Source organism: Glandiceps talaboti, chromosome 17, assembly GCF_964340395.1.
Source record: "Glandiceps talaboti chromosome 17, keGlaTala1.1, whole genome shotgun sequence".
Classification (NCBI taxonomy): Eukaryota; Metazoa; Hemichordata; class Enteropneusta; family Spengelidae; genus Glandiceps; species Glandiceps talaboti.
In genome coordinates this window covers 16,596,846-16,621,645 of record NC_135565.1, presented here as the reverse complement: position 1 = coordinate 16,621,645, position 24,800 = coordinate 16,596,846, and the positions used below count along the sequence as shown (strand labels likewise).

General features: G+C 36.3%; 1 protein-coding gene across 1 annotated transcript; it reads left to right on the top strand.

Moving 5' to 3' along the window:
- The first annotated feature begins 1,653 nt into the window (after positions 1 to 1,653).
- On the top strand, positions 1,654 to 24,560 carry LOC144448265 (uridine 5'-monophosphate synthase-like). Its single transcript, XM_078138445.1, has 10 exons — positions 1,654 to 1,825; positions 3,500 to 3,760; positions 5,133 to 5,236; positions 13,910 to 14,066; positions 15,021 to 15,152; positions 21,770 to 21,903; positions 22,354 to 22,568; positions 22,844 to 22,942; positions 23,125 to 23,237; positions 23,530 to 24,560. The coding sequence occupies exons 1-10, from the start codon at positions 1,691 to 1,693 to the stop codon at positions 23,614 to 23,616; spliced, it is 1,437 nt and encodes a 478-aa protein (XP_077994571.1). The 5' UTR covers positions 1,654 to 1,690; the 3' UTR covers positions 23,617 to 24,560.
- Positions 24,561 to 24,800: the final 240 nt, after the last annotated feature.

The following is a 24,800-nucleotide window of genomic DNA, read 5'->3' as shown; positions in this document are numbered from 1 at the left end:
GCCTCACTCACACGTCAATACACGATATATTGTAGTTTTCTTGTGACATACACCGCTAGTATTCATACATACTTACTCGGTCACTGCATTGGCTACTACAACTTAACAATAATAATAACAATACAACTATCATGACGTCCACATTTATTCAGAATCTTACAGTAGTAACGAGTATCGTATAGCATGCTGGAGTTGTAGGTGGATGATTTTTACGTTACTCCCTTTCTAAATTATTTATTTGGGTATTGTAGGTTATATTCGATATGTTCGTGTGTGAAATGACGTTTACAGAGTGCACATGTCACTCAATACAAAGGTACCTGTGTAAATTAGCTTGACCAGCTATTCAACGGTTTATACCCCCCCCCTCTCTCTCTCTCTCTCTCTCTCTCTCTCTCTCTCTCTCTCTCTCTCTCTCTCTCTCTCTCTCTCTCTCTCTCTCTCTCTCTCTCTCTCTCTCTCTCTCTCTCTCTCTCTCTCTCTCTCTCTCTCTCTCTCTCTCTCTCTCTCTCTCTCTCTCTGTATATCTATCTATCTATCTATCTATCTATCTATCTATCTATCTATCTATCTATCTATCTATCTATCTATCTATCTATCTATCTATCTATCTATCTATCCATCTATCTATCTATCTATCGATCGATCCATCTATCTCTCTGTCTGTCTATATATATATATATTTATCTATCTATCTATTTATATATCTATCTATCTATCTATCTATCTATCTATCTATCTATCTATCTATCTATCTATCTATATATATATATATATATATATATATATATATATATATATATATATATATATATATATACTAATTCAGTGTAAGAGGTAAGTCATAAACTGAAGGAAAAGCGCTATCCATTGTTATATACAATTCGCGTCTTTTCAGTTTGTATCCACACATTTTAAAATCTAAGGTATTTGGTGACCAATGAATGATTAAACTGTCCGATTATTACTACGATGTTTTTTATGAGTCACATATATATTGTTTTAGTGTGTTGATTCTGACTTGTATAGTCACTCATAATGAACCAGATATCACTAAATAGATACGCGAGAGTAACACGGGACTTGAACCGTTCATTCATATCTCCACGTGGCTAAGTAAAATCTTCCCAAATACTTAACTTAAATTATATATTGAAGTTTCTAAAATGTTTTAAAACATAAACACATGTCTTAAACCTGAAGAACAATTCGTTTCTTCCAATCATTGTTTTTCCCCTGAATTTTCCCATCATAAGTTAAATAATTTCCACCCTTACATCTGTATGTAACTTTATCTTAAAAACTTGAAAAGAGGTAAAATTATCATCGTTATGATGGTTATGATCGTTCTAGAATATTTTTAACAGAACTAAGAGATTGGTAACGTCTTGAGACCAGGGAGATACCCTTGAGTCTGGTATAAAATAAATAGTTTAATTTTCAATATGTTCACAATTTTACGAATGCAAGCAGAAACACGGATTTTGATAAAATAAAATTGCATCTACCTCTTGACATGCTTGAAATCACATGAAATCACATGAGTAACTGAGAACAGGTGTGGAGTCATGCACACCCCTTTATTGTGCAGCATAGTGGACTCTTCCGAGTTTGAATCGGGTCATGACCCTTGACCCCTCAGCGCGGGACCATTTCAGCGTGGAGTCAAAGAAGTGTACGTGTGTTCACCATGGATTTGGAACAATTAATTCTTCAGTTATATGAGATACAGGCTCTGAAGTTCGGCTCATTTACACTAAAGAGTGGCATCCAATCACCGGTGTATTTCGATCTACGTGTTATTGTGTCTTACCCGAAACTCATGGTAAGATGATCAATTTACTCTTCGTTTCTGTGGCTGTGTTATTCCCATGTGACGATCATAAGTGACCGACCTTGGCGTGTCATTTGGTGCTAAAACTTTCCCTTGTTTATTAAAAAGAGACACTGCAGCCGACAGAGAGACAATTTTATCAAATTCTAACCAACTACATTACGAAATAAGATAAATCTGTGAGACAAATGACATTACAGTAACAGAGCCGAGAGGCGTTACACTTGTCTTCCGGGCATTTAGCAATGACTCCGAGTCCAATGAATGAGGGATATGCACGAGGTATATTATGTATATAATATTGCTTTCTGCATGGATGTATTAGGGAGACTAATACATCCATGCTTTCTGTCATGTCACACGACTGCCCGTTGGTCATGCCTCCGTTAGGACTAAATCACATTGGCATATGTTATTACACGAATACCCTGCGTGTCTCCATCACTTTGATCTCGCTTGATATTTCACATAGCCAAAGTTGGTTTTTTGTCGCCAGTCGTAATCTTAATGTTTATTTACTTGTGGCATAGACTCTAAATTCTAGTCTGTGACTGGAGTTTGTCATCCGACGAGGCTGGTTGTAATAGTGAGGAGCCAGTGTCAAGACAGTTAGACTGGATATAAGTTAATATTGCTAAGCTGTTTAATGTCTTATAGTCTAATATATATTATCTAAATTATGGAAAGAATTTCTAATGTACCCCCTCTCCCCTCTCGAGCTCTCAAATGATGACTTTATTAACACCACAAACAGTGACGACTAACGCATAAAATATATTTTTTAAATATCACATGATAATAACATTCATTAGTCAGCTGTAGAAAAAGAAATGTTACATATCTTCATAATACACAATTTTATTATATATTTGCAAAGTGAATGTGGATAAAAAGGGGATGATGTAAAAATTGAAAGTCATGCCCCCAACTGACAAGGAAAGACTTTTCTTTGAACCTGTATCTGTTGCAAAAAATGATGAAGCAATTCTGAGCTGAGTACAGTCCTGTAGATGTTGTCAGTGTGACTGTTGTCATGCCGACAAATATACTTGACTCTACTCAAGTCAGAGTTGCCATGAGCTAGTATCCCCAAAACATACAAAATATGACAACATAAACTCCAGGCTGGGGGGGGGGGAGCAAGAGAGAGAGAGAGAGAGAGAGAGAGAGAGAGAGAGAGAGAGAGAGAGAGAGAGAGAGAGAGAGAGAGAGAGAGAGAGAGAGAGAGAGAGAGAGAGAGAGAGAGAGAGAGAGAGAGAGAGAGAGAGAGAGATGTACAATTTTCAAACAATGATTATTTTCATCTACATGAATAATGACTTTTTTGATGGCAACATAATGATGAAATTTTGGGTGAGAAAAGTGACTTTGACAGAGCTATAGAAAAAAGTTTCAATTATGGGCCTTTACTCTCTCATCACTGATCAACCCTATTCAATACAGTCAGGGTACTGCAGAGTCATGATGATCGCTTGTGCCCCAGTCAACCCAGCTGTATAATTGGGGACCTGGTAGGACAGAGGTTGTAATGTGAATGCTTTAATCCTCTTTATTCACAGAGGGTGCAATGGAAATGAGGAAGCACTGTAGTAGACATACTGAAATGACATAACCCTTTCAAATGTACTGTTCCAAAGTGACTCCATTGATATTGTTATCTTGCAGAGCGATGTAGCTGAATTTCTGTGGCAAGCTGTCGACAAAGAAAATGCCAAGTTTGATTCTGTCTGTGGAGTTCCTTACACCGCATTGCCATTAGCAACCCTGATGTCAGCCAATCACAATGTACCTATGTTGATGAGAAGAAAGGAAGCAAAGGGGTATGGGACAAAGAAGATCATAGAAGGTTGTTTCAAACTTGGTGAGAAATGTCTGGTTGTAGAAGACGTTGTGACAAGTGGGTCTAGTGTCATGGAAACAGTACAGGTGAGGAGAGCTCCTGAATATGAGAGATCTCTGACCATAAGAGAACTCAGCCTGACAAACTCTGGACTTGAGCCTCACAGGTTCAATATATGTTGAATAATTTTGAGGCTCAGAAGCCTGTTGAATTAAAAGGAGTTATGAATTATTTAGTCAGTAAGTTACACAGTCTTAGAACATCCTTACACATTGGCCAAGACTGATGAGGGCCGATATCAGAGCAACATGACGCACCTTTCAATCTATAAATCATGCAGTCTATAAGGTATGTTGTGTTGGGATGCCCTCATACATGGGCCAAGTCTGCTGAGGGTGGAGTGACATGACATATTGTACAGTCTAATACTCTATAAATCAGTTACTCTGTAATATATGCCATGTCAAGGGACCCTTATGTATCAGACAAAACTATTGTGGGTGGAGTGACACAACATGTCTGGTACAAGCTAATACTATGACTCATTTAGTCACAGCTACATGTATATAAGATGTGAGATGGTGTCATGTGATTTTGGAAGCCTGGATTGGCTGAACAACACGATGTATCTTATAGTCTAAGTTCCACTGTGTTTGATGTGTACTAACAAAAACCTTGTCATCCAGTGGAACAGTACTGTTGGTAGCATTACATATACATGTACTGTGACACCCTTCAAGATTGCCCATGTTATTTTACCCCTAACTTGAATTAGCACCGTTTTTTTTTTTTTTTTTTTTGATGACATTAAACAAGGAGAAAATCATGCCTTTGTCGAGTCTTGATGGTTGAATGGCTTGAAATTTGCATGTTATCAGTTATAGCCATGCTGCTGCCATGTGTTTTTGAGTGGCTAAAGTTCTTGGAGGAGGACGTCAACCACGACTGTGTCTCAGCTGTACAATTGGGGACCTGATAGGATAGAGGTTGCAATGTGAATGCTTTAATCCTGTGCGCTTATAAAGGCTGCAATGGGTTGTATGCTTAACAAACCTTCTCAGCATCACAACATGATTAACATTGAATATTTACAGCCCCAGAATGAAACTGAGACCTGTCCCAGATTTGAACTAGGACTGGTCCCAGATTGAGTTTTTGTGAAACTTGGAGTCTCACTTTATGGTCCCAGCTAAAATAGCCCATTGTTGTATTATTGTTATGTTTGTACCTTTGTTGCAAAACCATAAGGTGTAATACATGTATGCCCTTACAGAGGCGTTACATTAAATTGAGCAACTCCTGGGAATATGGACCAAGTTTTCCACAATCTTAGTTCGTGGTATACTTAAGTGAGGTTTCTCCCTACATTTAAAGGAGTACAGGTCAGTCTTGAATCAGAACGTTGACTGTACTTCATGTTTCATACCTTCTAAAACCCAGTCATGTTTTCATTTCCAGGCTCTGACTCAAGAGGGCATAGTTGTAACAGATGCAGTAGTTTTATTGGATAGACAACAAGGTGGAAAACAAAGACTTCAGCATCAAGGAATCAACCTACAATGGTAAGTCAATAAGTCAGTTCACACTGTTGAAATACATCCTACCCCAGGTAAGGTAATGGTAAGTCAGTTCACACTGTCAAAATACATTCTACCCCAGGTAAGGTAATGGTAAGTCAGTCACTGTCAAAATACATCCCACCCCAGGTAAGGTAATGGTAAGTCAGTTCACACTGTCAAAATACATTCTACCCCAGGTAGGGTAATGGTAAGTCAGTTCACACTGTCAAAATGTATTCTACCCCAGGTAGGATAATGGTAAGTCAGTTCACACTGTCAAAATGTATTCTACCCCAGGTAGGGTAATGGTAAGTCAGTTCACACTGTCAAAATGTATTCTACCCCAGGTAGGATAATGGTAAGTCAGTAAGTGTTCACACTCTTGAAATACATCCTACTCCAGGTAGGGTAAGTCAGTTCACATCGTCAAATTATATCGGACTCTATCCTACCAGTGTATTTTATGACTGGTGAGCTATAGGTGAAACCTAGCTGAGTTCACCATGTGATTTAATTTCCCAACCCAATTATAGTACAGTTTATAAACATTTATGCAGGTTTTACCAAATCAGTTCTCTCTGTTACCATGGCTCCTCTCCAACATTATGGCTCAAAGTATGTATATAAAATATAGTTTACAGTGTAATATACAAAAACTTGAATAGTTTCCCAAACTTTAATGGTACCATAATTTTGGAGGGGAACACTGTGTTCCCCTCCAAAATTATGGTACCATTAAAGTTTGGGAAACTATTCAAGTTTTTGTATATTTTCCCTCTCTGTTGCCATATTTTCCCATTCTATTGCCATATTTTCCCATTCTATTGCCATATTTTCCCATTCTATTGCCATATTTTCCCATTCTATTGCCATATTTTCCCTCTATGTTGCCACATTTTCCCTGTTGCCAGGGTTCCCCACACAAATTAAATGCAAGATATGGAAATCTTTGAAAGTTTTACCAAATTTCCACACTCTGTCACCAGGTTTTCCAAATAAAACTAAAAAAATGCTAATCTATACAAGTAGTGAGTGAGTAACTGATCCCTTCCATAGCTTCTTCAATCACACCCTGATACTTTTGCAGGTTGTTTCTCGTGAAGTACATCATGCAATCCCTTTGGTAAAGAAAGCTGTCAACATCCTTCAATTATACTTGAATAGTTGCATTGCAGTCATGCAAATACAGTTACTGAGCTTTCCCATCACAGCTGATGGATAAATTGTCTGTCAGGGGACCTAACTACAGGCGAGTGCAAGCTACAAGCCAAAGATATCTATCCTCTATTTGAAGTAGATTTTAACCACATTTCCCCTTCTCTGTTCAATCAATCAATCAATCACATTTCTATAGCTATGATTACCAAAGAAATGTTCTGTTCAGTAGCGCTGAATGGCTAGAGCACACCATAGGCTTTGGTGAACAAATAAGTTCAGTTTTGTTTTGTTTTGAAACAATCCAGGCTGGAGGCTTGGTGAATGTCAAGTGGCAAAGAGTTCCATATTTTGGGGCAACCCTGGGGGTGGTACCTGTGGTCAGCTCTAGTAGGGGTGTGTGGCCAATGCTGGTAACCCCAGGCGCCCATTTTAGACCCACTTTGACCAAAAATCAATACCCATTTTAGACGATTACAGATTATTAAAAGATGAAAGTTTACACCTAAATACATTTTCCTGAGGAAGCAACACTCCGGGGCAATTAATGACAGTTATGATTTGGTAATATCATTAGACCATATTAGACCAAACAAAATTGAAAATAATGCCAATTGGACCCTGTTTTTGACTCTTCAGCTCGAAAAAACCACCGCATTTTAGACCAAAAAGGATAGAAAACATACGCTAATACAAAGTATTATCTATACAGGTTTTACCACTCTCCCTACCTCCTAATTCCAGGGTCTCCCAACCTTTAGCAAAAACACTGATAGTGCACATTTGTACATATGTATACAACATTACATGGACCATTTTCTAAGAAAGTAATAACAAATATTAATGAGCCATCATAAAATATGCAAAGATACGCATGGTAAAGAACTTGAAGGATGTAGTTCTATAATATGGTATGTTATGTCTCATTACATCTACCTTAATTATACTAATATTACCAGTCTCATTCTCTTGACATTTAACAGTCAATATGTCCTTGTGATGAGATGAGAAAAGTCAAGGTCAAAGCCACTTAAAATACAAAGAAGGTCAATTAGCCATCACAGTCAATAAATCATCATGGTACAACTTGAATAATGATACACTCCCACCCCCACCCACTCATACTCATACATAATTTACCCCCCTACTCCACCCCTAGTTCAAACAATGATGTTGCATTCAAGAACTTCATACTAATGTAAGAAGAAGAAAAAAAACAAAATTTTATTTTCCATTTTTTCAGTTGAAAAATTTAATGTAGATTGGTACACATGTATTTGTGGAGGCTGTGCCTGTAGCATGGATTCCAGGCTGTCCTGTGCTACAGTATAGGAAATAAAAAGGATGTCATATTCAGTGTCTAAATGGCTACAAAGTTAGCAGGGGTTTTAGAAAATTCTAGCAGGCATGATGTCCCAGGAGTGATGCTACATTGCATTTTGTACATTGATAAACTTAGATGAGAATAAATTCATAAAATTAGAGAAATTTAGATGCCAAGAAAGAGTAGAACTTCAAACATTGGGTAACCTTTCAAGAAAATCCTGGGGAAGGATCAATTTGATAATTTCTCCAAAAATAGGTCAAGTGAGGGTATGTTTGTTTGTTACATTTGGTAACTGTCTCCAATTCTTCAGGATAAAAGCTGTTTGCAACCTGATGGCTAGTCTGTCCATGGTGCTGGAACTGTGACTGTGCTAACTCCCATCTACTAATTGAGAGCTAGCGCATACACAGCTCCAGCGTGTGGACACTGACACAGATCACAAATGGCTTTTTATCCAGGAGTCTGAGGACACGCCACATATGCATGTACATTGAAAATCACTTCATGACGACAGTGTGAGGTCAGAGGTCAAGTGAGGTGAAATAACCAGGTGACACTATAAAACAAAAGACAACAGGTCTCGAGATATAAAGGTAATTCTAGGTAGGTTGTAGTTGAGAGGTTGATAAATTAAACTCTTCTAGGTATCTTTTGGTTTATTAAAGGGCAATGCATTGCAGGAACTAAATGACTCTTGGGTGCTTATTATCTCGAATGAAAAATCATGAATATTTATGTTCTGCTGTTTCAAATGCATGTGTGCGGACTCCCATGAGGCATTGTGTGTCCATAGCAAGACTCTCCACTGAATAATGAATGAGGGACAAGTTGTAATTCAGTGTTTCTCATTTTGTAGGGAATCTCGGTAATCAAATTGGGGAGGTAATGGGTAGATTTTACCTACTTGACAACTCACGCACAAAAACACTGGTAGGGAATCCTGGTTAACTAATTGGGGAGCTATTCTGTAGATTTTTACCTACTTACTACCCCAAACAAAACATCACAGTACTTGTTAATTGTGGGTGGAAAATGTTCTGCACTAAAAGAGGATCTTGGTTATTATATTTGCTCTTTCCCAATCTCTGTCTACCAGGAGAGTATAAACACCAAGGTACCAAGAATATGCAAAATTGTGCAAAAAATTTGTCGGAAGGCCTGATAAATTGAATGACGAATTCTGATCAGTAGATTTTTACATCTCCTTAAAAAAATGATTGATTAGAGTAATTGCAACGTGATGATAATTTTTCAATTTTCTGTTGAACAACCATGAGCTAAATGACTAAAATCTAGATGACTGTTGCTTAGCAACCAAATGATAAATTCACTGTGTGAACTGATGTTATTACTTTTGTTAATTAACTGTCTGGTAAGAAAGGATCGTTGAAATTAAATATTAAGATAATGATTGATTTCCATGGCGATAACAATAGGTGTGACAGTAAATTATGACATGGAATTTGATAGTCATATCATACTTAAAATAATTAAGAGATAGAGTTGGTTCATAGTGACTTGATAAGTAATATGCTATATTTCAACAAATACTAGTCATCTACTTAGAAGCCTGTTTTGAAAGAATTGTTGAAGAGTGCCCTAGATTGGTAAATATGAAATTACCACCTTCATAATGATAATAATAATAGTAATAATGATAATAAAATACATTTATTCAGGGTAGCTCAAATAAGTGTTACAATACTAAAGTAAATGAAACCCTTTCTTTCCATTGAGGCCCTCAAGTACTCCAATACATAGTAGAATACATTGTATTTGCAATATTTTGGTCACCGTTTTTGTCACCGTTATGTAAGAAACTTGGCCTGAATGCTAAATATTAGATTTTTGTCATGGAGGACTGCAAACCAAGGTGGTATACATTGTACGTACAAGATAATGTATATCATATTATGAACACCCACTTTATTGCCATCTTTTAAAGAAATGTTGTATGCCTTAGATTGGTAAACATGACCAGTGTTGCAGCCAGAGTGGCTTTTTGGGTCATTTGACACACATTTTTTGGACCTGACCCACAATTTTGGAAGTGACGGGTCATAGATGACCCACACTAAAATTGTATGCAAATATGTTTAGCAACATGACCACACCTATAGCAACTGCATAATCATTCAGCAAATATCTACCGTGGATCAGCATGTGGGTAAATATTTTAAAATACTGTACAGTTGTGCTACAACGCCATTGACACTTTTTTTATAAATATCAATGTCCCCAAAACATTTATGATGACCCTGAAAAATGAAAGTCTCGGGACACTATGTCCCACTCTTCCAAAAGGCTGGCTGCAACACTGCATGACGGTTATTACTTTGCATGGAGTCAAATCTAATGCCATACAAGAAGAGGTTGATGGCACATGCGTAAGTGAAGTGTATTCGTTCCAAAAAATCACTTATGGCAAACATACAATAAATGTAGTTCCAAAAAATTACATCAGAGAGAACACTCAAATTACAAGAGGTCTCAATATCCCTGTTACCTCATTCAGAAGGAATGCAGAAATTACAAGAAGGTCACTCTATTTTCAAGCACGGATTGCATGAGTTAAACATTACCAGTGTTTTTGCAAAAGTTTTGGAACCCTGGTAATGCGGAGAGAATAAAATCTGAAAAAAAGTGCATAAATTATACAAAATGTATTTCCATACCTTGCAGCATCAATTTGGTTAAGATCCTTGGTAACATACCTGAGGAAGTCAGATATTATCTACTTACAACCCCCACTCCACCCACCCAGACAAAAAAAATTGATTTATATTTGTTTGTTATGTCAATGCCGGTACTTCACACTTCTAAGGGCGTGATGTCCTAGTTACGTGCAAGGTTTCTAAGATTAAATGAAAGAAAAAATACATATTTTTTTTATGTTTGTTCGTCTTTGAAGTGAAAAACAAACTTTCGTATGGCCTCATCCATATTCTTAATCACAAATTTGTATGACTTCAAATGAAGGCAGTTGCCATAATAACAAGTATATGAAGTCTAGTCTCAGTATCCGATCTTATAAAATGATAAATTGAATTTTTAAAAAGATCACTTTATTTTCAGTCACAATGTCGTACGAATTGCAACATTACACAGGTCAACACCTGTGGATCTCTTGATTGCCCTGGTTGCACTCTTCAAAATAAAAAACTTTTTTTTTTGAAAAAATAATTACCAACAATGTATGTTTTCGAACACAAATTTATATGAATTAAAATAATACATGTTGATGTGTGTAGCTATCTCCTGTAGTATTATGTAAATTGTAAGGTCTTACAATTTAAAAAAACAACTAAATTTGAAAGACTAATCCATATTTTCAATCACAAATTTGTATGAATTAAAAATATGTTGATGCCTGTAGCTCCATCTCAGTCTCATTTGACATCTTCAAATTTTGAAAAAAAAACACAATAATTTCGAAAGAATCGTTCATATTTACAGTAACAAATTTGTATGAATTGAAATAGTATATGTTAACGTCAATAACTCTCTCACAATCTCATGTAAGGTCTTAAAAATCAAAAATTTTGTTTTGAATAAATCATTCATATTTTCAATCACAACTTTGAAGGATTTAATATTACATATTTCAAGGCCTGTTAGTCTCATAATAAATGTACAAGGTCTTCTTTAAGATTAGAAAAATGAAAAACAACATTTCTGAAAGAAAGACTAATCCATATTTTCAATCACAAATTTGTATGAATTAAAAATATGTTGATGCTTGTAGCTCTATCATAGTATTATTGGAGGTCGTCTTAAAATTTTAAAAATTAATTTTTAAAGAATCGTCCATATATGCATTAACAAATTTTGTGTGAATTAAAAAAAACCCCACATATTGATGTCTGTAGTTCTCGCATCATCTTAGTTGCAGTATTAAAAATGTAAGTGTATTTTTGACAAATCACCCTTATTTTGAATAATTTATTTGTATGAATTAACATTACACATATCATTGGTACAGTATATACAACTGGAACGGGGGGGGGGGGGGGGGGGGGGGGCATCGTTATAAGCTGTTTTGTATGTTTTGTATCTGCTGCATAATTGTACTAGAATATCCTTGTACTGTGTGCCCTCGTTGACTACATAGTGCTAAGCATTTGTTGACGTGTTACTTCGATGTGCAGTGTAACTGCAATGTCCTGGGGCATCATAGTAACACGTCAACAAATGCTTAGCCCTATGTTGTCAATGACTGCCCACAGTGCAAGGATATTTGAGTAGAATTATGTAGTAGATATTGGTACATACAAAACAGCCCCTTTTAGCAATGCGATGCTCCGAGGACTGTGAGAGGGTCTACTTCAAGGCCTGTATTACTGTGTAGTAAGTACATGAAGCCAGATACTGTAAATACAGAGTTTTTTTGTATTTTATGTATTGATTTGTGGAGTCCATTACTTTCCAATCATATCCAAACACTTCACTTCACTTCTATATAACATACATGTACACACCAAGGACATTTTTAGATGTCAAAACAACTTTCTTAGACCTTCCCCTTTGAGCACTTTCATCAGAAAAACAAATATATAAGTCATTCTAGCCTAGTTTCATGTTTTATACCAAATGATGGAATATGTAGTTCTGATTACTGAAACCTAGATATTATCGTAACTAGCATATTCCAAGATGTCAAGTCTCATCAAATTTTGCACTAATTACCCAACATGTACATTGTGTGTATGTACAAGAAGACACTTTAGTCACTATTTTTTTTCCCAACGAAATAAGTGACAATAAATAAGTCTTTAGTGAAAATTTGTAGGTTTACAGTATTCTGTATTTTCTCAGAAAATAATGATAAGATTGCAGGAAATTTGGCTGACAAAGTTTTTCTGTTTTGATATGGATATAAATTTCTGTTACTCTCAATAAATCACATGAGGACCTTGAGAAAACTGTATTTTGAGGAGGAAAGGAGGGGGGAGGAGGGTATTGATTTTTTTTTTAAAATTGGGATAACATCTTGAATGTGTATATGTGTACATGTGTGTGTGTGTGTTTGTTTGTTTGTTTTCTGAATTTTGAAATCTCATTATATTCTATCTTTAGAACATTTTCACAGACTGCAAAGAATATTTAGGGTCTGCTATGACTAGGTAGGATTTAGTATTTACAGCCATCAGACACACTTCCTTATCCTACATAAATTGTTTAGATACGCATATGTTTGGATTACATAAAAGATTCTATTTCTACTGTAAAAATACAAAAACGGTTTTTTTGGGGGGTATATTTTGTTTTTGAGGACACTGAATTGTACCAAATTTCATTAGTGCTCATAAATTTCCAAAGTTACTATGACATTGTAACTATTTAGTGCACCATGGTTCAAATGTCACAAAGACGATAAACTGAAAACATGTCAGTGTATGCTGCCACCACAGTTAAAAAAATAGGATTCTTTTGTTTTTATAAGATTGTAACCTTGTTTTTTGCATTCTTTGCATTGTATTCAATTGATACATTGTACAGTCATACAAACTTATTATGTGATGAGGTCAAACCATTTGTAACATTTTTGCCCTCAGTATTTTTCTCTAAACTTCACTTAAAACTTATGATTCATCAAATATGTTCCTTGTCATCATTTGCTCAAACAATTTGAGATGAGAGATGAAATCTATGTAAGTTCCTCTGTCAATGTACTTGGGTACATGTACGTACCAGCATTTTTGTGAAAGGTAGCAAGTGCAAAATCTCTCTCAAGTTCCTTGGTGTTTAGTAAGTGTTCTGAACCCTTAGCAAAACAAAACACAAAGAACAGAATATATGTCCCTAGACCCATGAATTCACTCACATGTTTTGAAAGCTGACAGCAGATAAAATGTACCGAAATTCCCTAGGCTTCCCCACCAAATTATGGCAAAGATTATGGAAATCTTCAAGTTTTTAATGCACCCCCCCCCCCCCTTCCTATTTGAATGGGATTCCCAAATCTTTAGTCTGTAAGGTACGCTGTGACGGGGCGCCCTCACACATCGGCCAACCCCTCCCACATCTGTATCAAACTGCACTCTTCCTAGCATTTCCAATCAGAACTGGTTGCAGCCAATCACAGGCACGTACACATTAACAGGCATTGAAAAGGTGAGAAGAGGCCAGTGATGTATCTTACAGTCTACCAAATCTTAGACAAATCACTGACTATTAATCGTCTTTATTTCCAGTGTCTGTGGAATGTCGGATATCCTTGAAGTACTGGAAAAACATGGAAAGCTGGATGTAGAGACCGTCAAAGCAGTGCAGCAATTCTTGGCAGAAAACATGTTTAAACTCGACCAAGGGTATGGTGAACCAGAACAACAGAACAAGAAAAGTAAAAAGGTCAGTGTCAAGTTGAAAATTAAATGAAAATCACACAAAATATGAGTAAAGTCTTTGCCCGTTTTTTTCCTGTGGAACTAATATTTTGAACTGTCTGTAGATTTTGAATTATTAATGATTAACCACTTCAATACTGAAAACATTCCCGCCAAAATTGTGTGGACAAAATTCTTGTTTTATGTAAGTTTTTGGCATATATCAACTTCATTTTAGACTGGAATTAAAGAAATGTTACTTCCTAATAAAGTAATATTATTATAATTATGAAAATATTCATATAAATTGGGTCCCCATATTATTTAAAACTCGTCTCTGGTCATGAAAGGGTTAAATCTGAATGATTGTAACTGACTGATACAGGTTATGAACCTGATACACAAGCAGTTCAAAGTTTCCAACATTGTGGTCAGCTGTAACTATTTGTCATTTTCATGAGGATCATCTACAAAGAAAGATTGAAAGCTGGAATCTTTGATTTACTGGTGAGTTATACACCGTGTAAGTCATGTGATCTACAATGTACATATCTCTCACACATGACCTCGTTAACATCTACAATCGGCTGATCATACCGCCACCTAGAGGTCAGTTGTAACTATGTAATTTGTCATTCTGATGAGGATTGTCAATCAAGACATATTATACTGCCATCTAGTGGTCAGTTGTAACTAGGGAATTTGTCAAGTGGTGAGGATTGTCGACCAAGACAGATCAAACACACAATGCTGAAAACTTTGTACGATCAGCTGATCATACCGCCACCTAGTGGTCAGCTGTAACTATGAAATTTGTCATTCTGATGAGGATCGTTGACAAGACAGACCGAAAGCTCAATGCTAAAAAACTTTGAACTGCTTGTGTGTTTAACCTTTGCGAGTCATGTAATCTACCAAGCTGATGAACACCTTTGATCACAGTAGTTAGTTTCTCATTATTAGGTTTTTCCCTTTACAGGGTTTACGTTACCATGAACGTGCCCAACTATGTACACATCCTGTTGCCAAGCAACTTCTGGAGATAATGGATACCAAGCAAACAAATTTGTGTTTTTCACCAGACGTAACGAAATGCGATGAACTTTTAAAGGTTTGTAAAAAATGTTATTCACATAAATTTCAGTCCATAGAACTGCTCTAACAATTTGTCATTAAAGATCTGGATTACAATTTAGGAACAAAAAACAGTTTTCTGTCAGAGTGATAGAAAATGTTGGTCCCGAAAAAAAGAAAGATTCTATGTAATCCTAACGGTTCCATTCATAAGATAACAATAATGTAAGAACCTGGGATTGAAACCCTGGCCTTTAAAGGGTAACACCACTCCAGGAAATAGAGACATTTTCATAAACTATGGGTCTGGAGAGTCATTTTATGATTTTATGACCCAGAATTATTTGCGATTTCAGAGAAACTTCAAGTTGATTTTGTACCTTTTGGGTATCTCTGCTGTTGGTCATATTGCATCATGGGAGTCAGCAGAAATAATATATTCATGTTGCACAATGAATATCCATGAGATATATTTAAAACTTCAGAAGGGTATAGGCACTCAGGATTCATGAATATTCAGTGTGCAATTTGAATATATTATTTCTCCTGACTCAAAAGATACAGTAGTACACTCCACATTACTTTACAAATTAAACACACATTGAGTAATCATAAAATCATCTTTTATTGCCAATGAAATAATTATGGTTTGTTAATGTCTGAATTTTATTGAAAATTATTGCATAGCAGTAACTGACAGAAGAGTTAAAATTATAGACTTAGTGTATGTGTGCCCTCTGATGACAATTGTTGTTTTAGGTCAAAGTGTTGAAAGTTATGTTTCCTTGTGAGTAACCACAAATATTTTGATATGTCATAAATATGTGACAATGGCCCGTCAAATTAGCCAAAGTTACATTGTCGCCAGATAATGAGAGATTACAGAGAGCTTCAAATTTTGACGAGGCACAATAAATGGCTGTGTATCAGCGGTGTGTCAAATTGGTTTAGAGGGCTGAAAATTGCATAAGAACAGCTTTTTGCAAGAACAGTTTTGTTGACTGCACCTGAACATAATTTTTATAATGAAGAGAAATGTCATGTTTGTATGTGCATTAGGCGTTATGAACACAACGGCTGTATTTTTATACAATGATGTCATTATATCATAAAGTGTTATAGTCACCTCTTGGTTAATATGCATATATATATGTATTTAGTAGTGTATATGGTTCGCTATATTTGCATACAGAGGACATTAACTTTAACTGATGTTCAGACAACATCCTAGCCAGATGACTGCTTTCTAGTTTCCACCAACGTAGGGGAAAGGTACCAATTGCTAGCTCTGCTAAGGGTATGTGTCCAATGCTGCCAAATCCAGACCCCATTTCAGACCCATCTTGACCAAAAATTGATATCCCATTTTAGACAATACAAGTTGATCAAATCGGGTCAACAACGTCAGCTTCCATCTTAAACAAATGAATGCAGTGATACACATGTGTAGTCAACGTTGATCAACATGGTGGGGCAAAATCTCATCGTCATAAGCCACAGCCTCTCTTACAGCATCGTTCAAGACACACCACCAAGTGGCCATGTTCCATTCACGTAGAAATTGATTATTCCTGCATAGCTAATTTCGTTGTTTTGCATATCAACACGACAACCAATCAGACTGCCTCATGCATATCACATGATCTACAGTCGCAGAAGAAATAACAGCTCTGGTTTGTGAGAATGCAAAATATAAAACCAAGAATTTCTAGATATACTCTGCTGATTATATATCTAATAACTGGCAAATGATAGCACTATATCAGCTAGGAAATTAGCTGAGTATTTATGATGTGGATGTCACGTTTCCTTCCAGAACATCATTTTAGACTGGTGACCAAACAAAATCAAAAATAGTGTAGAGCGGACCCCATTGCAAATGTTCACCTCTAAAAGAAACAAACCCTATTTTAGACCCAAATATTAGATAACACACCCCTAAACTCCCCTATTTTGTCAATGTATAATACATGTACATGTATGTCATGGATTACTAGATTCAGTATTTAACTCAGTATTTTCCATGTCATTTGTACTTCAATTTCTGTTGCTATGGTTACTGTTCAGTGTGTACAATTCTTTATATTTGCATACACATTACTGTTATCTCTTCACCATGTAAAAACCTTCAGACAATGATGTAATTAATTAATCACCTTAGCAGATGTGTTTTTGTGTATTTCTTATAGCGTTCTGACCATAATGTCTGTACTTTCCAATGCATATGCTTTACAAATGTAGTTTCATTATCTTTGAGTTGCTATGGATACAGTTCAAAGTATATGTGGTTCTGTATCTTGCATATACAGAACTGTTCACTCTTCACTGCAACTGTGTGAAAACCTTGAGGCAGTTACCCTGGTAGTCTGCCACAATGACCTTAGCTGGTATATCATCTGTTACTGCTACACCCATGGGCCACATCAGTCCTGCATCACCACTATCAATACGACATATGAATTTACCTTTACTGTTGAACTTCTGAACTCTCTTGTTACCTTGCTCTGTGATGTACACATTACCAGCATTGTCAACAGCTGCTCCGTCTGGCCATTTCATTTGACCACTATCTTCTCCAAACTGACCAAACTGAAATACAAATCGGCATTCTTTATTGAATACTTGTACACGGTTAATGTTCTGGTCTGGTACATAAATCAAACCTTGTTTGCTTATAGCTGGATATTTCGGTGCATTGAATTCACTCCGTCCACGTCCATATTTACCAAAGGTTGAGATGTATTTACCATCTTGGGTGTATTTACTGACACAGTGTTTTGTCTTGTCAGTATTATCGCCTAATTTTCCATTCCACTCTGTAACATAGACAGCGCCATCTACAGGGCTGATAGTGATCCCTCGGGGAAACTTCAGTTCATTCTGACCAAAGCATCTGAGTAGTCTACCATTCTCATCACTTACAACAATTTGATGGTTGTAATAATCTGTCATGAAATAGTTACCATCATCAGACACTGCTACATCCTGTGGATAGAAGGTATTCTTAAACTGTGTGAATGTAAAATTTCTTACATGATTGCCATCCCTATCTATTACTTGCATCCTGTTGTTACCCCACTCAGTAACCACATGTTGTCTCCTTTTATTCATGGTAACACTGATTGGACTATTTAATTCTCCTTTCCCACTACCAAACTTTCCTATAGTCTTCATCACTCTTCTATTGACAACTATGCTAAAAGGAGATCCAGGTATTGGTTGATCTTTGATTGCCATGGTAACCTGATGTCTACCTTTCATTTCTCCTCTGACAGTGAAAGCTAGTGTACCATCTCTGGTGTCAGTTACTTTGACATCCTGTCTTGTTCCATCTGGTTTAGTCATCTCAGCTGATACAGGTGGTATTGGTATGACTTGTCTTCCCTGTCTGTCTTTGGTTCTGATCACTATGTCACATGATTCATCTTCCAGTAGCTTAGTTGGAACTTTTTCAACAACACACTGTGCTGCACAGATCTCAGGTATGTCAGGTTTTACAACACTACCACTACCAGAACTATCTGTTGACTTCTTTGCATCAGCAGGTGAGGTTGTAGGTCTCATGGCGACGTGATGACCAACAGGCTTGGTTCCTTTGCTTGGAGTAGTGTAATCCATAGTATCTGTTTTTCTGTACAGCAATCCCAGCATGCCTTTCTCAGACATGTCTGCAGAGGGTTTGAACTCAACCTCTTCAGGTTTGGTTTGTTGTTTGGTATCCATGGCAATAAGACCTTGAATGTGACGTACTGTGTCTTGTTTGTTGGACATCAGCTGGGCAGCACTTCCATGATGAATGAATGTTTCTAGATAACCACATGTACTAGAGATATTGCCATGTTTCATTTCCCATTCATCTATTTGGACTTCAGTAGTTTTTACTTTCTGTCCATACTCTGTCTTCAACTCCTCTACTAGTCTCTTTTCTTCCTTCCTTATCTTCTGTACCATCTCTTCTGCTTTCTTTCTCACCTTTTTTTCTTCTTCCAGACACTTTACTTGTAAACTATCTTTGGTCTGTTTAGCTTCTGACTTGCATCTTTCAGTTTCTTTTTCTTTTCCTCTCAACTTTGCCATCAATTCTGTCAACTGTGTGATGTATTCATCGGCCACATCTTTCAGTTCTCTGTGGACATGTTTCTCACTGCGATGTTTAATCATGGCACAGTCGGTACACATAGTGACTTGACAGGTCTCACAGAAATATTTGACTGCATTCTCAGGATGTATGTTGCAGTAGATGTTTTGTTGCTGTAGCAACCGACTAGTGGTTTTGACTTCTTTGAACTCCTCAAGTTCAACAACATTGTGGTTTCTTGTCACTACCATTCTTCTGTGTGTCTTGGTACAAATTAAGCAAAATTCTGAGCTGCAATCAATACATCTGTGTGTTGCAGTGTTTTCTTCACACCCCTCACAAAGTGCTGGTTCTGACACATCACTTGCTTTTGTGTTTTTAACCAGATCAAGCAATGAGTTCATGAAGAAGTTTGCTTGCAGTTCAGACACGCCACCTTCTTCTAGTTCACATGGTGTGTCACACGTAGAACAATTTAGTTTGCCAGTTTTCTTGACTAATGTAACCAAACAATCCTGACAAAAGGTGTGTTGACATGGTAGTATTTTGGGATTCTTGTACTGCTCTAAACAAATTGAACAAGAAAGAAAACCCTCACCAAATTCAGCCAGGAATGTGTCCAAATCTGGTGCTGCGGTCGCCATGATGTCTTCAACATAGTCAGTACAACCCAACTAAATATGGAACTGTAATTGCACTCCCCAAGTGTGTTCAGATTGTCTTTGCTGTGATTGTGTCTTGTTTGTGTGTGTCCTAGGTACCATGGATACTAAACTTATATTCAGTGACATAAGGGTCCTGTGATATGGGTCAAATGTCATGTGATGTAGTCAACATTGCATTCTCTGGGAGACATGCAGTACCTTGTACTTGTGATTCAGTAATTTATCAATCTTATCAACAGGAAATAAACTCAGGTGTGTTTTGACAATGCTTGGGTTGGTAAAATCGATGTCGTGTACATTACATGTATAGTGTATATCCTAAGTTCAGTCTTGTAGTAAGACCCTGATCTTCCCTTAGCAGGTTGAAGGAATAAAAAGCTGTGGATGACAGTATCTCTGGTGTACAGCCTTCTGTGTGACCCATAGTCACTTTCAGTGAAGTATTAAAGAAGAATTGACCAAGGGGTCTAGCAGCTGTGTACCATGGTGTGATTAATATTTAGTTTACTGCACACTGGGTCGTAAAATGATTACAACAAAAGATTTTTTCACTTGAAATACCAGACAGATATCAAGATAAAAAATGTCTACTTGAAATACTTGGTATCTAAACTAATTAACCAATTCAGTTATCAATCATTTGTTTACTACATGTTTGTATCTACCAACCTAGTCATGTTACCTTTGTACAACTGAGATCACGATACTGTTTTACGTGTTGGCTACCAAACTTATATAAACTGATTTGAACTATTTAGCCGAGTGTCATGCACACTTCTGTTGTACCGGTATACTTAGTATTTGTATTGCTTCTGTTTGACATGGATATAACAAAATGTTGAATTGACAGGGTCATCCGTAGGTGTACAGATTTGAATACTTTTACTAGTATCTTTGAAGACAGGTCAGACAGGGTAACCTGAAACCATGATGACTATCCAAATGGACTGATATTCAGCTGTGCCACACATATGGTATAGTGTGGCTGTCTGTGTTTGGTGTGTATGTGTGTGTGTGTGTGTGTGTGGGGGGGGGGGGGGGGGTTCAAGTAGAAAAACATGATAAATATGTTTTATGAATTAAAAATCCAATACCCCAATTTATCATCCATATGGCCACTTTAGGTTTCCCTGTTTCCGTTTAACACCCCTCTCAAAATAATGGTTCAACCCTTTATACTTGCCCAACTGCCCATGGAGCCATACCATCTCTGGTGCAACTATATGTACATTGGATTCATTAGGGGTGTGAGCAGTTGTGGTGTTGTAGGATATAGAAAAGGTATTTTTTCAGTTGGAGGGGGGGGGGCATTTTAGTTATCATTGTACAAAAACTATTTTACCTTTAATTGATCTGTTTTGTACCCCTAAATACAAATATTTCTAAAACTGTCTGACAGTCAAATTGAGAAATGGAAGAATTTTGGCTATAGTAATTGCATGGCACTTGAATACATTCAAATGTCAATAAAAGAACTATTTTTTCCTCACTGCATACTGGCTTTGTATTCATAGCAGTACATACTACTACATACTGGCTTTGTATTCATAGCACTACATACTACTACATATACTGACTTTGTATTCATAGCAGTACATACTACTACATATACTGGCTTTGTATTCATAGCAGTACATACTACTACATACTGGCTTTGTATTCATAGCACTACATACTGGCTTTGTATTCATAGTACTACATACTACTACATACTGATTTGAAATTGATTGTGCTGTTTGAAACAATTATCAATTTTGGCCAATTTAATTAATATTTTTTTTTTTTTGGGGGGGGGGGGGGTTGAGGCCTAATTAAAACTTATAAAAGAATTCAATTTTTTATACTACATTGAACTATTGATCTCACCCCATTGTCACATATAAAATCTTAAAGTTTATTCTTACATTGTAGCTTACAGATTCTGTAGGACCACATATTTGTCTTCTCAAGACACATATAGATGTCTTGGAAGATTTCAGTCAAGATTTCATTAAAAGTCTTCAAGAGCTGGCGGAGAAACACAATTTCTTGATTTTTGAAGACAGGTGAGTCAACTTTCTTGATTATAGTTTATAGTAAATTTGAAATGACTTTCAAAGGAAAGTACAAGTGCAGATAAGGAAGATATCTTCTCCATGTCTATGGTTCAAGCTGTCATAATTTTATGCTTGCCTAGTTATACATAATACATTATGAGTAAACACCTTTACACTAGCTATTCACCCATTTTGTGATCTTAGTTCCTAACTAACAATAGAAAATGATTGAACCAAACCAAATGTGTGAAAATATAGGGGTGAACAAATCAGTCAAGAGATGTTCATCATTATTACTAAATTCAAACTGAATGCAATAGTCAGTCAGCAGCTATATCAGTGCCACCTAGGATCAAAACTCGGAACCCTCTCTCAAAGGGTGCTAACAACTGCTTGGCTGTATACTGTAAACATATTTATATTCTATTAACTACAGTAGTTGGTATGTTCTCTTTGTAGGAAATTTGCTGACATTGGTAACACAGTAAAACATCAGTACAGCCAGGGTATATATAAAATCAGTGACTGGGCTCATATAGTAAATGCTCACACTGTACCAGGTGAAGGAATTATCAAAGGACTTAAAGAGATTGGTCTACCCAAACAAAGAGGGTGTTTATTGATTGCTGGAATGAGTTCACAAGGCACCCTAGCTACTGGAGATTATACCAAGGGTATGTATAAAAAAAAAGTATTTAACCAATGACAGATGGAGTCTTAATATCATGACTTTTGACTTTTATCCTGGAGCTAAGCATGCCTCAGATATGAAGATTTCACAAAGCCCCCTAGCTACTGGAGTTTATACCAAAGGTTTGTATTTAACCAGTGAGAGATGATGTCGTCATAAAAATGTAGTCAGTTACACTAAAGCATCTCTAAAGTTGTGCTACATATTCCAAACAAAAGTGGAATTAATTGAAATTTTGTATTATCTCTACTTCTGCAGCATCTGTCAAGATGGCAGAAGACAATGCTGATTTTGTGATGGGGTTTATATGCACCTCACGACACACTAATGACCCAAGATTTATCCACATGACACCAGGTAAGAAAAATAGTTCCAAAGAGAACTTTACTCCAACGCCAATCTGATTAAAATCTGATGTAGGAAACTTGATGCTATTTCTTTATTTACCTTATACTTTTATGCTGTTTGTTCTTTTAACAAATATAAAGCACAAAAATACATTTTTTTACTGCAAATTGTTCACTCTAATTTGATTTTAGGTGTCCAGCTAGGTGGTGGAGGTGACACCCTAGGTCAGCAATATTTAACACCAGAGGAAGTAGTAACAAACAGAGGAACTGATGTGATTATTGTGGGACGTGGTATTTACAAGGTGAGAGTGAATGATTTCAAAAGTGTGGAATATTTAAAACACTTTTACATGTACAGATTTTTAAATAATATTTACTACCTACAAATTACGGCTTCTACAACCCAATGTTGTACAACAAAATTATACTTATAATTATACACCCAACCAGTACAGTTATAAAGGATATGTTTATCTCACTGAAAACATATATTTAATATTTTCCTTTCTGTGAAAGTAAAGAGTCTGATTTACATTACTGTCAATATTTTACAAACCTAATTTTATGTCATTTTTTACTGTTATTATATTTCAGGCCGATGATCCTGCCAGTGCTGCTAAGGAGTTCAAAGAAGCAGGCTATAGAGCTTACCAAAACCAACATATAGAGTTTACACTTTAAATACCATAGAGCCATTATTTTGGGACATTCTGTTATAAGAAATATACTTGTAGGACCATGTTGAAAGTCAACGATTTCATATTTTTAAAAAAATGACTGCCATAGGCCCATGAAATAGAATTTTCATTGCATGTAGTATTCATGTTTGTTTGGTACACTTGATAGACAATCTATGGCTAGAAAACATAACAGCTTGGAAACTGAACTTCTTCATTAGAACACAGGGCACAACATCACATCAAGCCCACCTTTCAATATCAAGCCAACCTTTCAACATGGTTTCAACATCAAGCCCATTTTCACTGTGATAACTACTTTTTCTATAGATAATACCTGTGTAATCATTTCAACAACATAGCCTGTACTGTATAAATCCCTAACCCTAATGTTAACTTCATCATTTTAGTGGTGTGTACTATGAAGACTATGATACACAACTTACATGTTGTTGACAGTGGACTAAGTGTACATGCCATATTAAATCATTTTGCTTCGAATAAAATCGCAATCTATAGAACAATTATTTTATCATCATAACCTCTATAACTCAGTTATAGATTACACGTCATATGTATTGGGCCTAGTCTTGCCTGGTCTTTCTATTACTAGCTCCATGCCTGGAATTCCTTATTCAGAAGTGAAGTAAATGGACATTGTAAAAAGATAACAACTTATCATTGTTATACAATGTTTATTGTTTATCACTGGCCCATAACAAGAAGGCCACTTAGTTTATTCTTATTTCTACAGCATGAAACTGGCCCATAACATGAAGGCCACCTGGTTTATTCTTATTTCTACAGCACTAAATTTAAACTGGCCCATAACAAGAAGACCGCCTAGTTTATTGTTATTTCTACAGTGTGAAAGAAGGAAAATATTGTGATGGGGGGAGGGGATATCCAATTGTGTTCTGTATCTTGTAGCAAGATAAATGTAGCAAGAGGATGTTAATAATCATCAAAAATGTATTAACAATAAAAAAATACACTTCTGAATTATCTTCTGGTTTCATCTCATGATTTCAACCCTTGTTCTTCTTTACATGGCAAGTTGATCTATTTTCTCTCAACTTATCAAATTCTGTTGTCTGTCTCATTCCCATGTACATTATGTATTCACCAACAATAAGGTGACAGGTGTAAATGTTTTCTTACGACATCAGTAACCCGGTAGATTTGACC

Excerpts from the sequence above, each read along its gene's own strand:
- LOC144448265 (XM_078138445.1), top strand. The coding sequence starts at position 1,691 with ATGGATTTGGAACAATTAATTCTTCAGTTATATGAGATACAGGCTCTG. Across the intron at positions 5,237-13,909 it reads CAAGGAATCAACCTACAATG|TGTCTGTGGAATGTCGGATA; the intron begins GTAAGTCAATAA and ends CTTTATTTCCAG. Across the intron at positions 22,943-23,124 it reads ATTTATCCACATGACACCAG|GTGTCCAGCTAGGTGGTGGA; the intron begins GTAAGAAAAATA and ends ATTTGATTTTAG.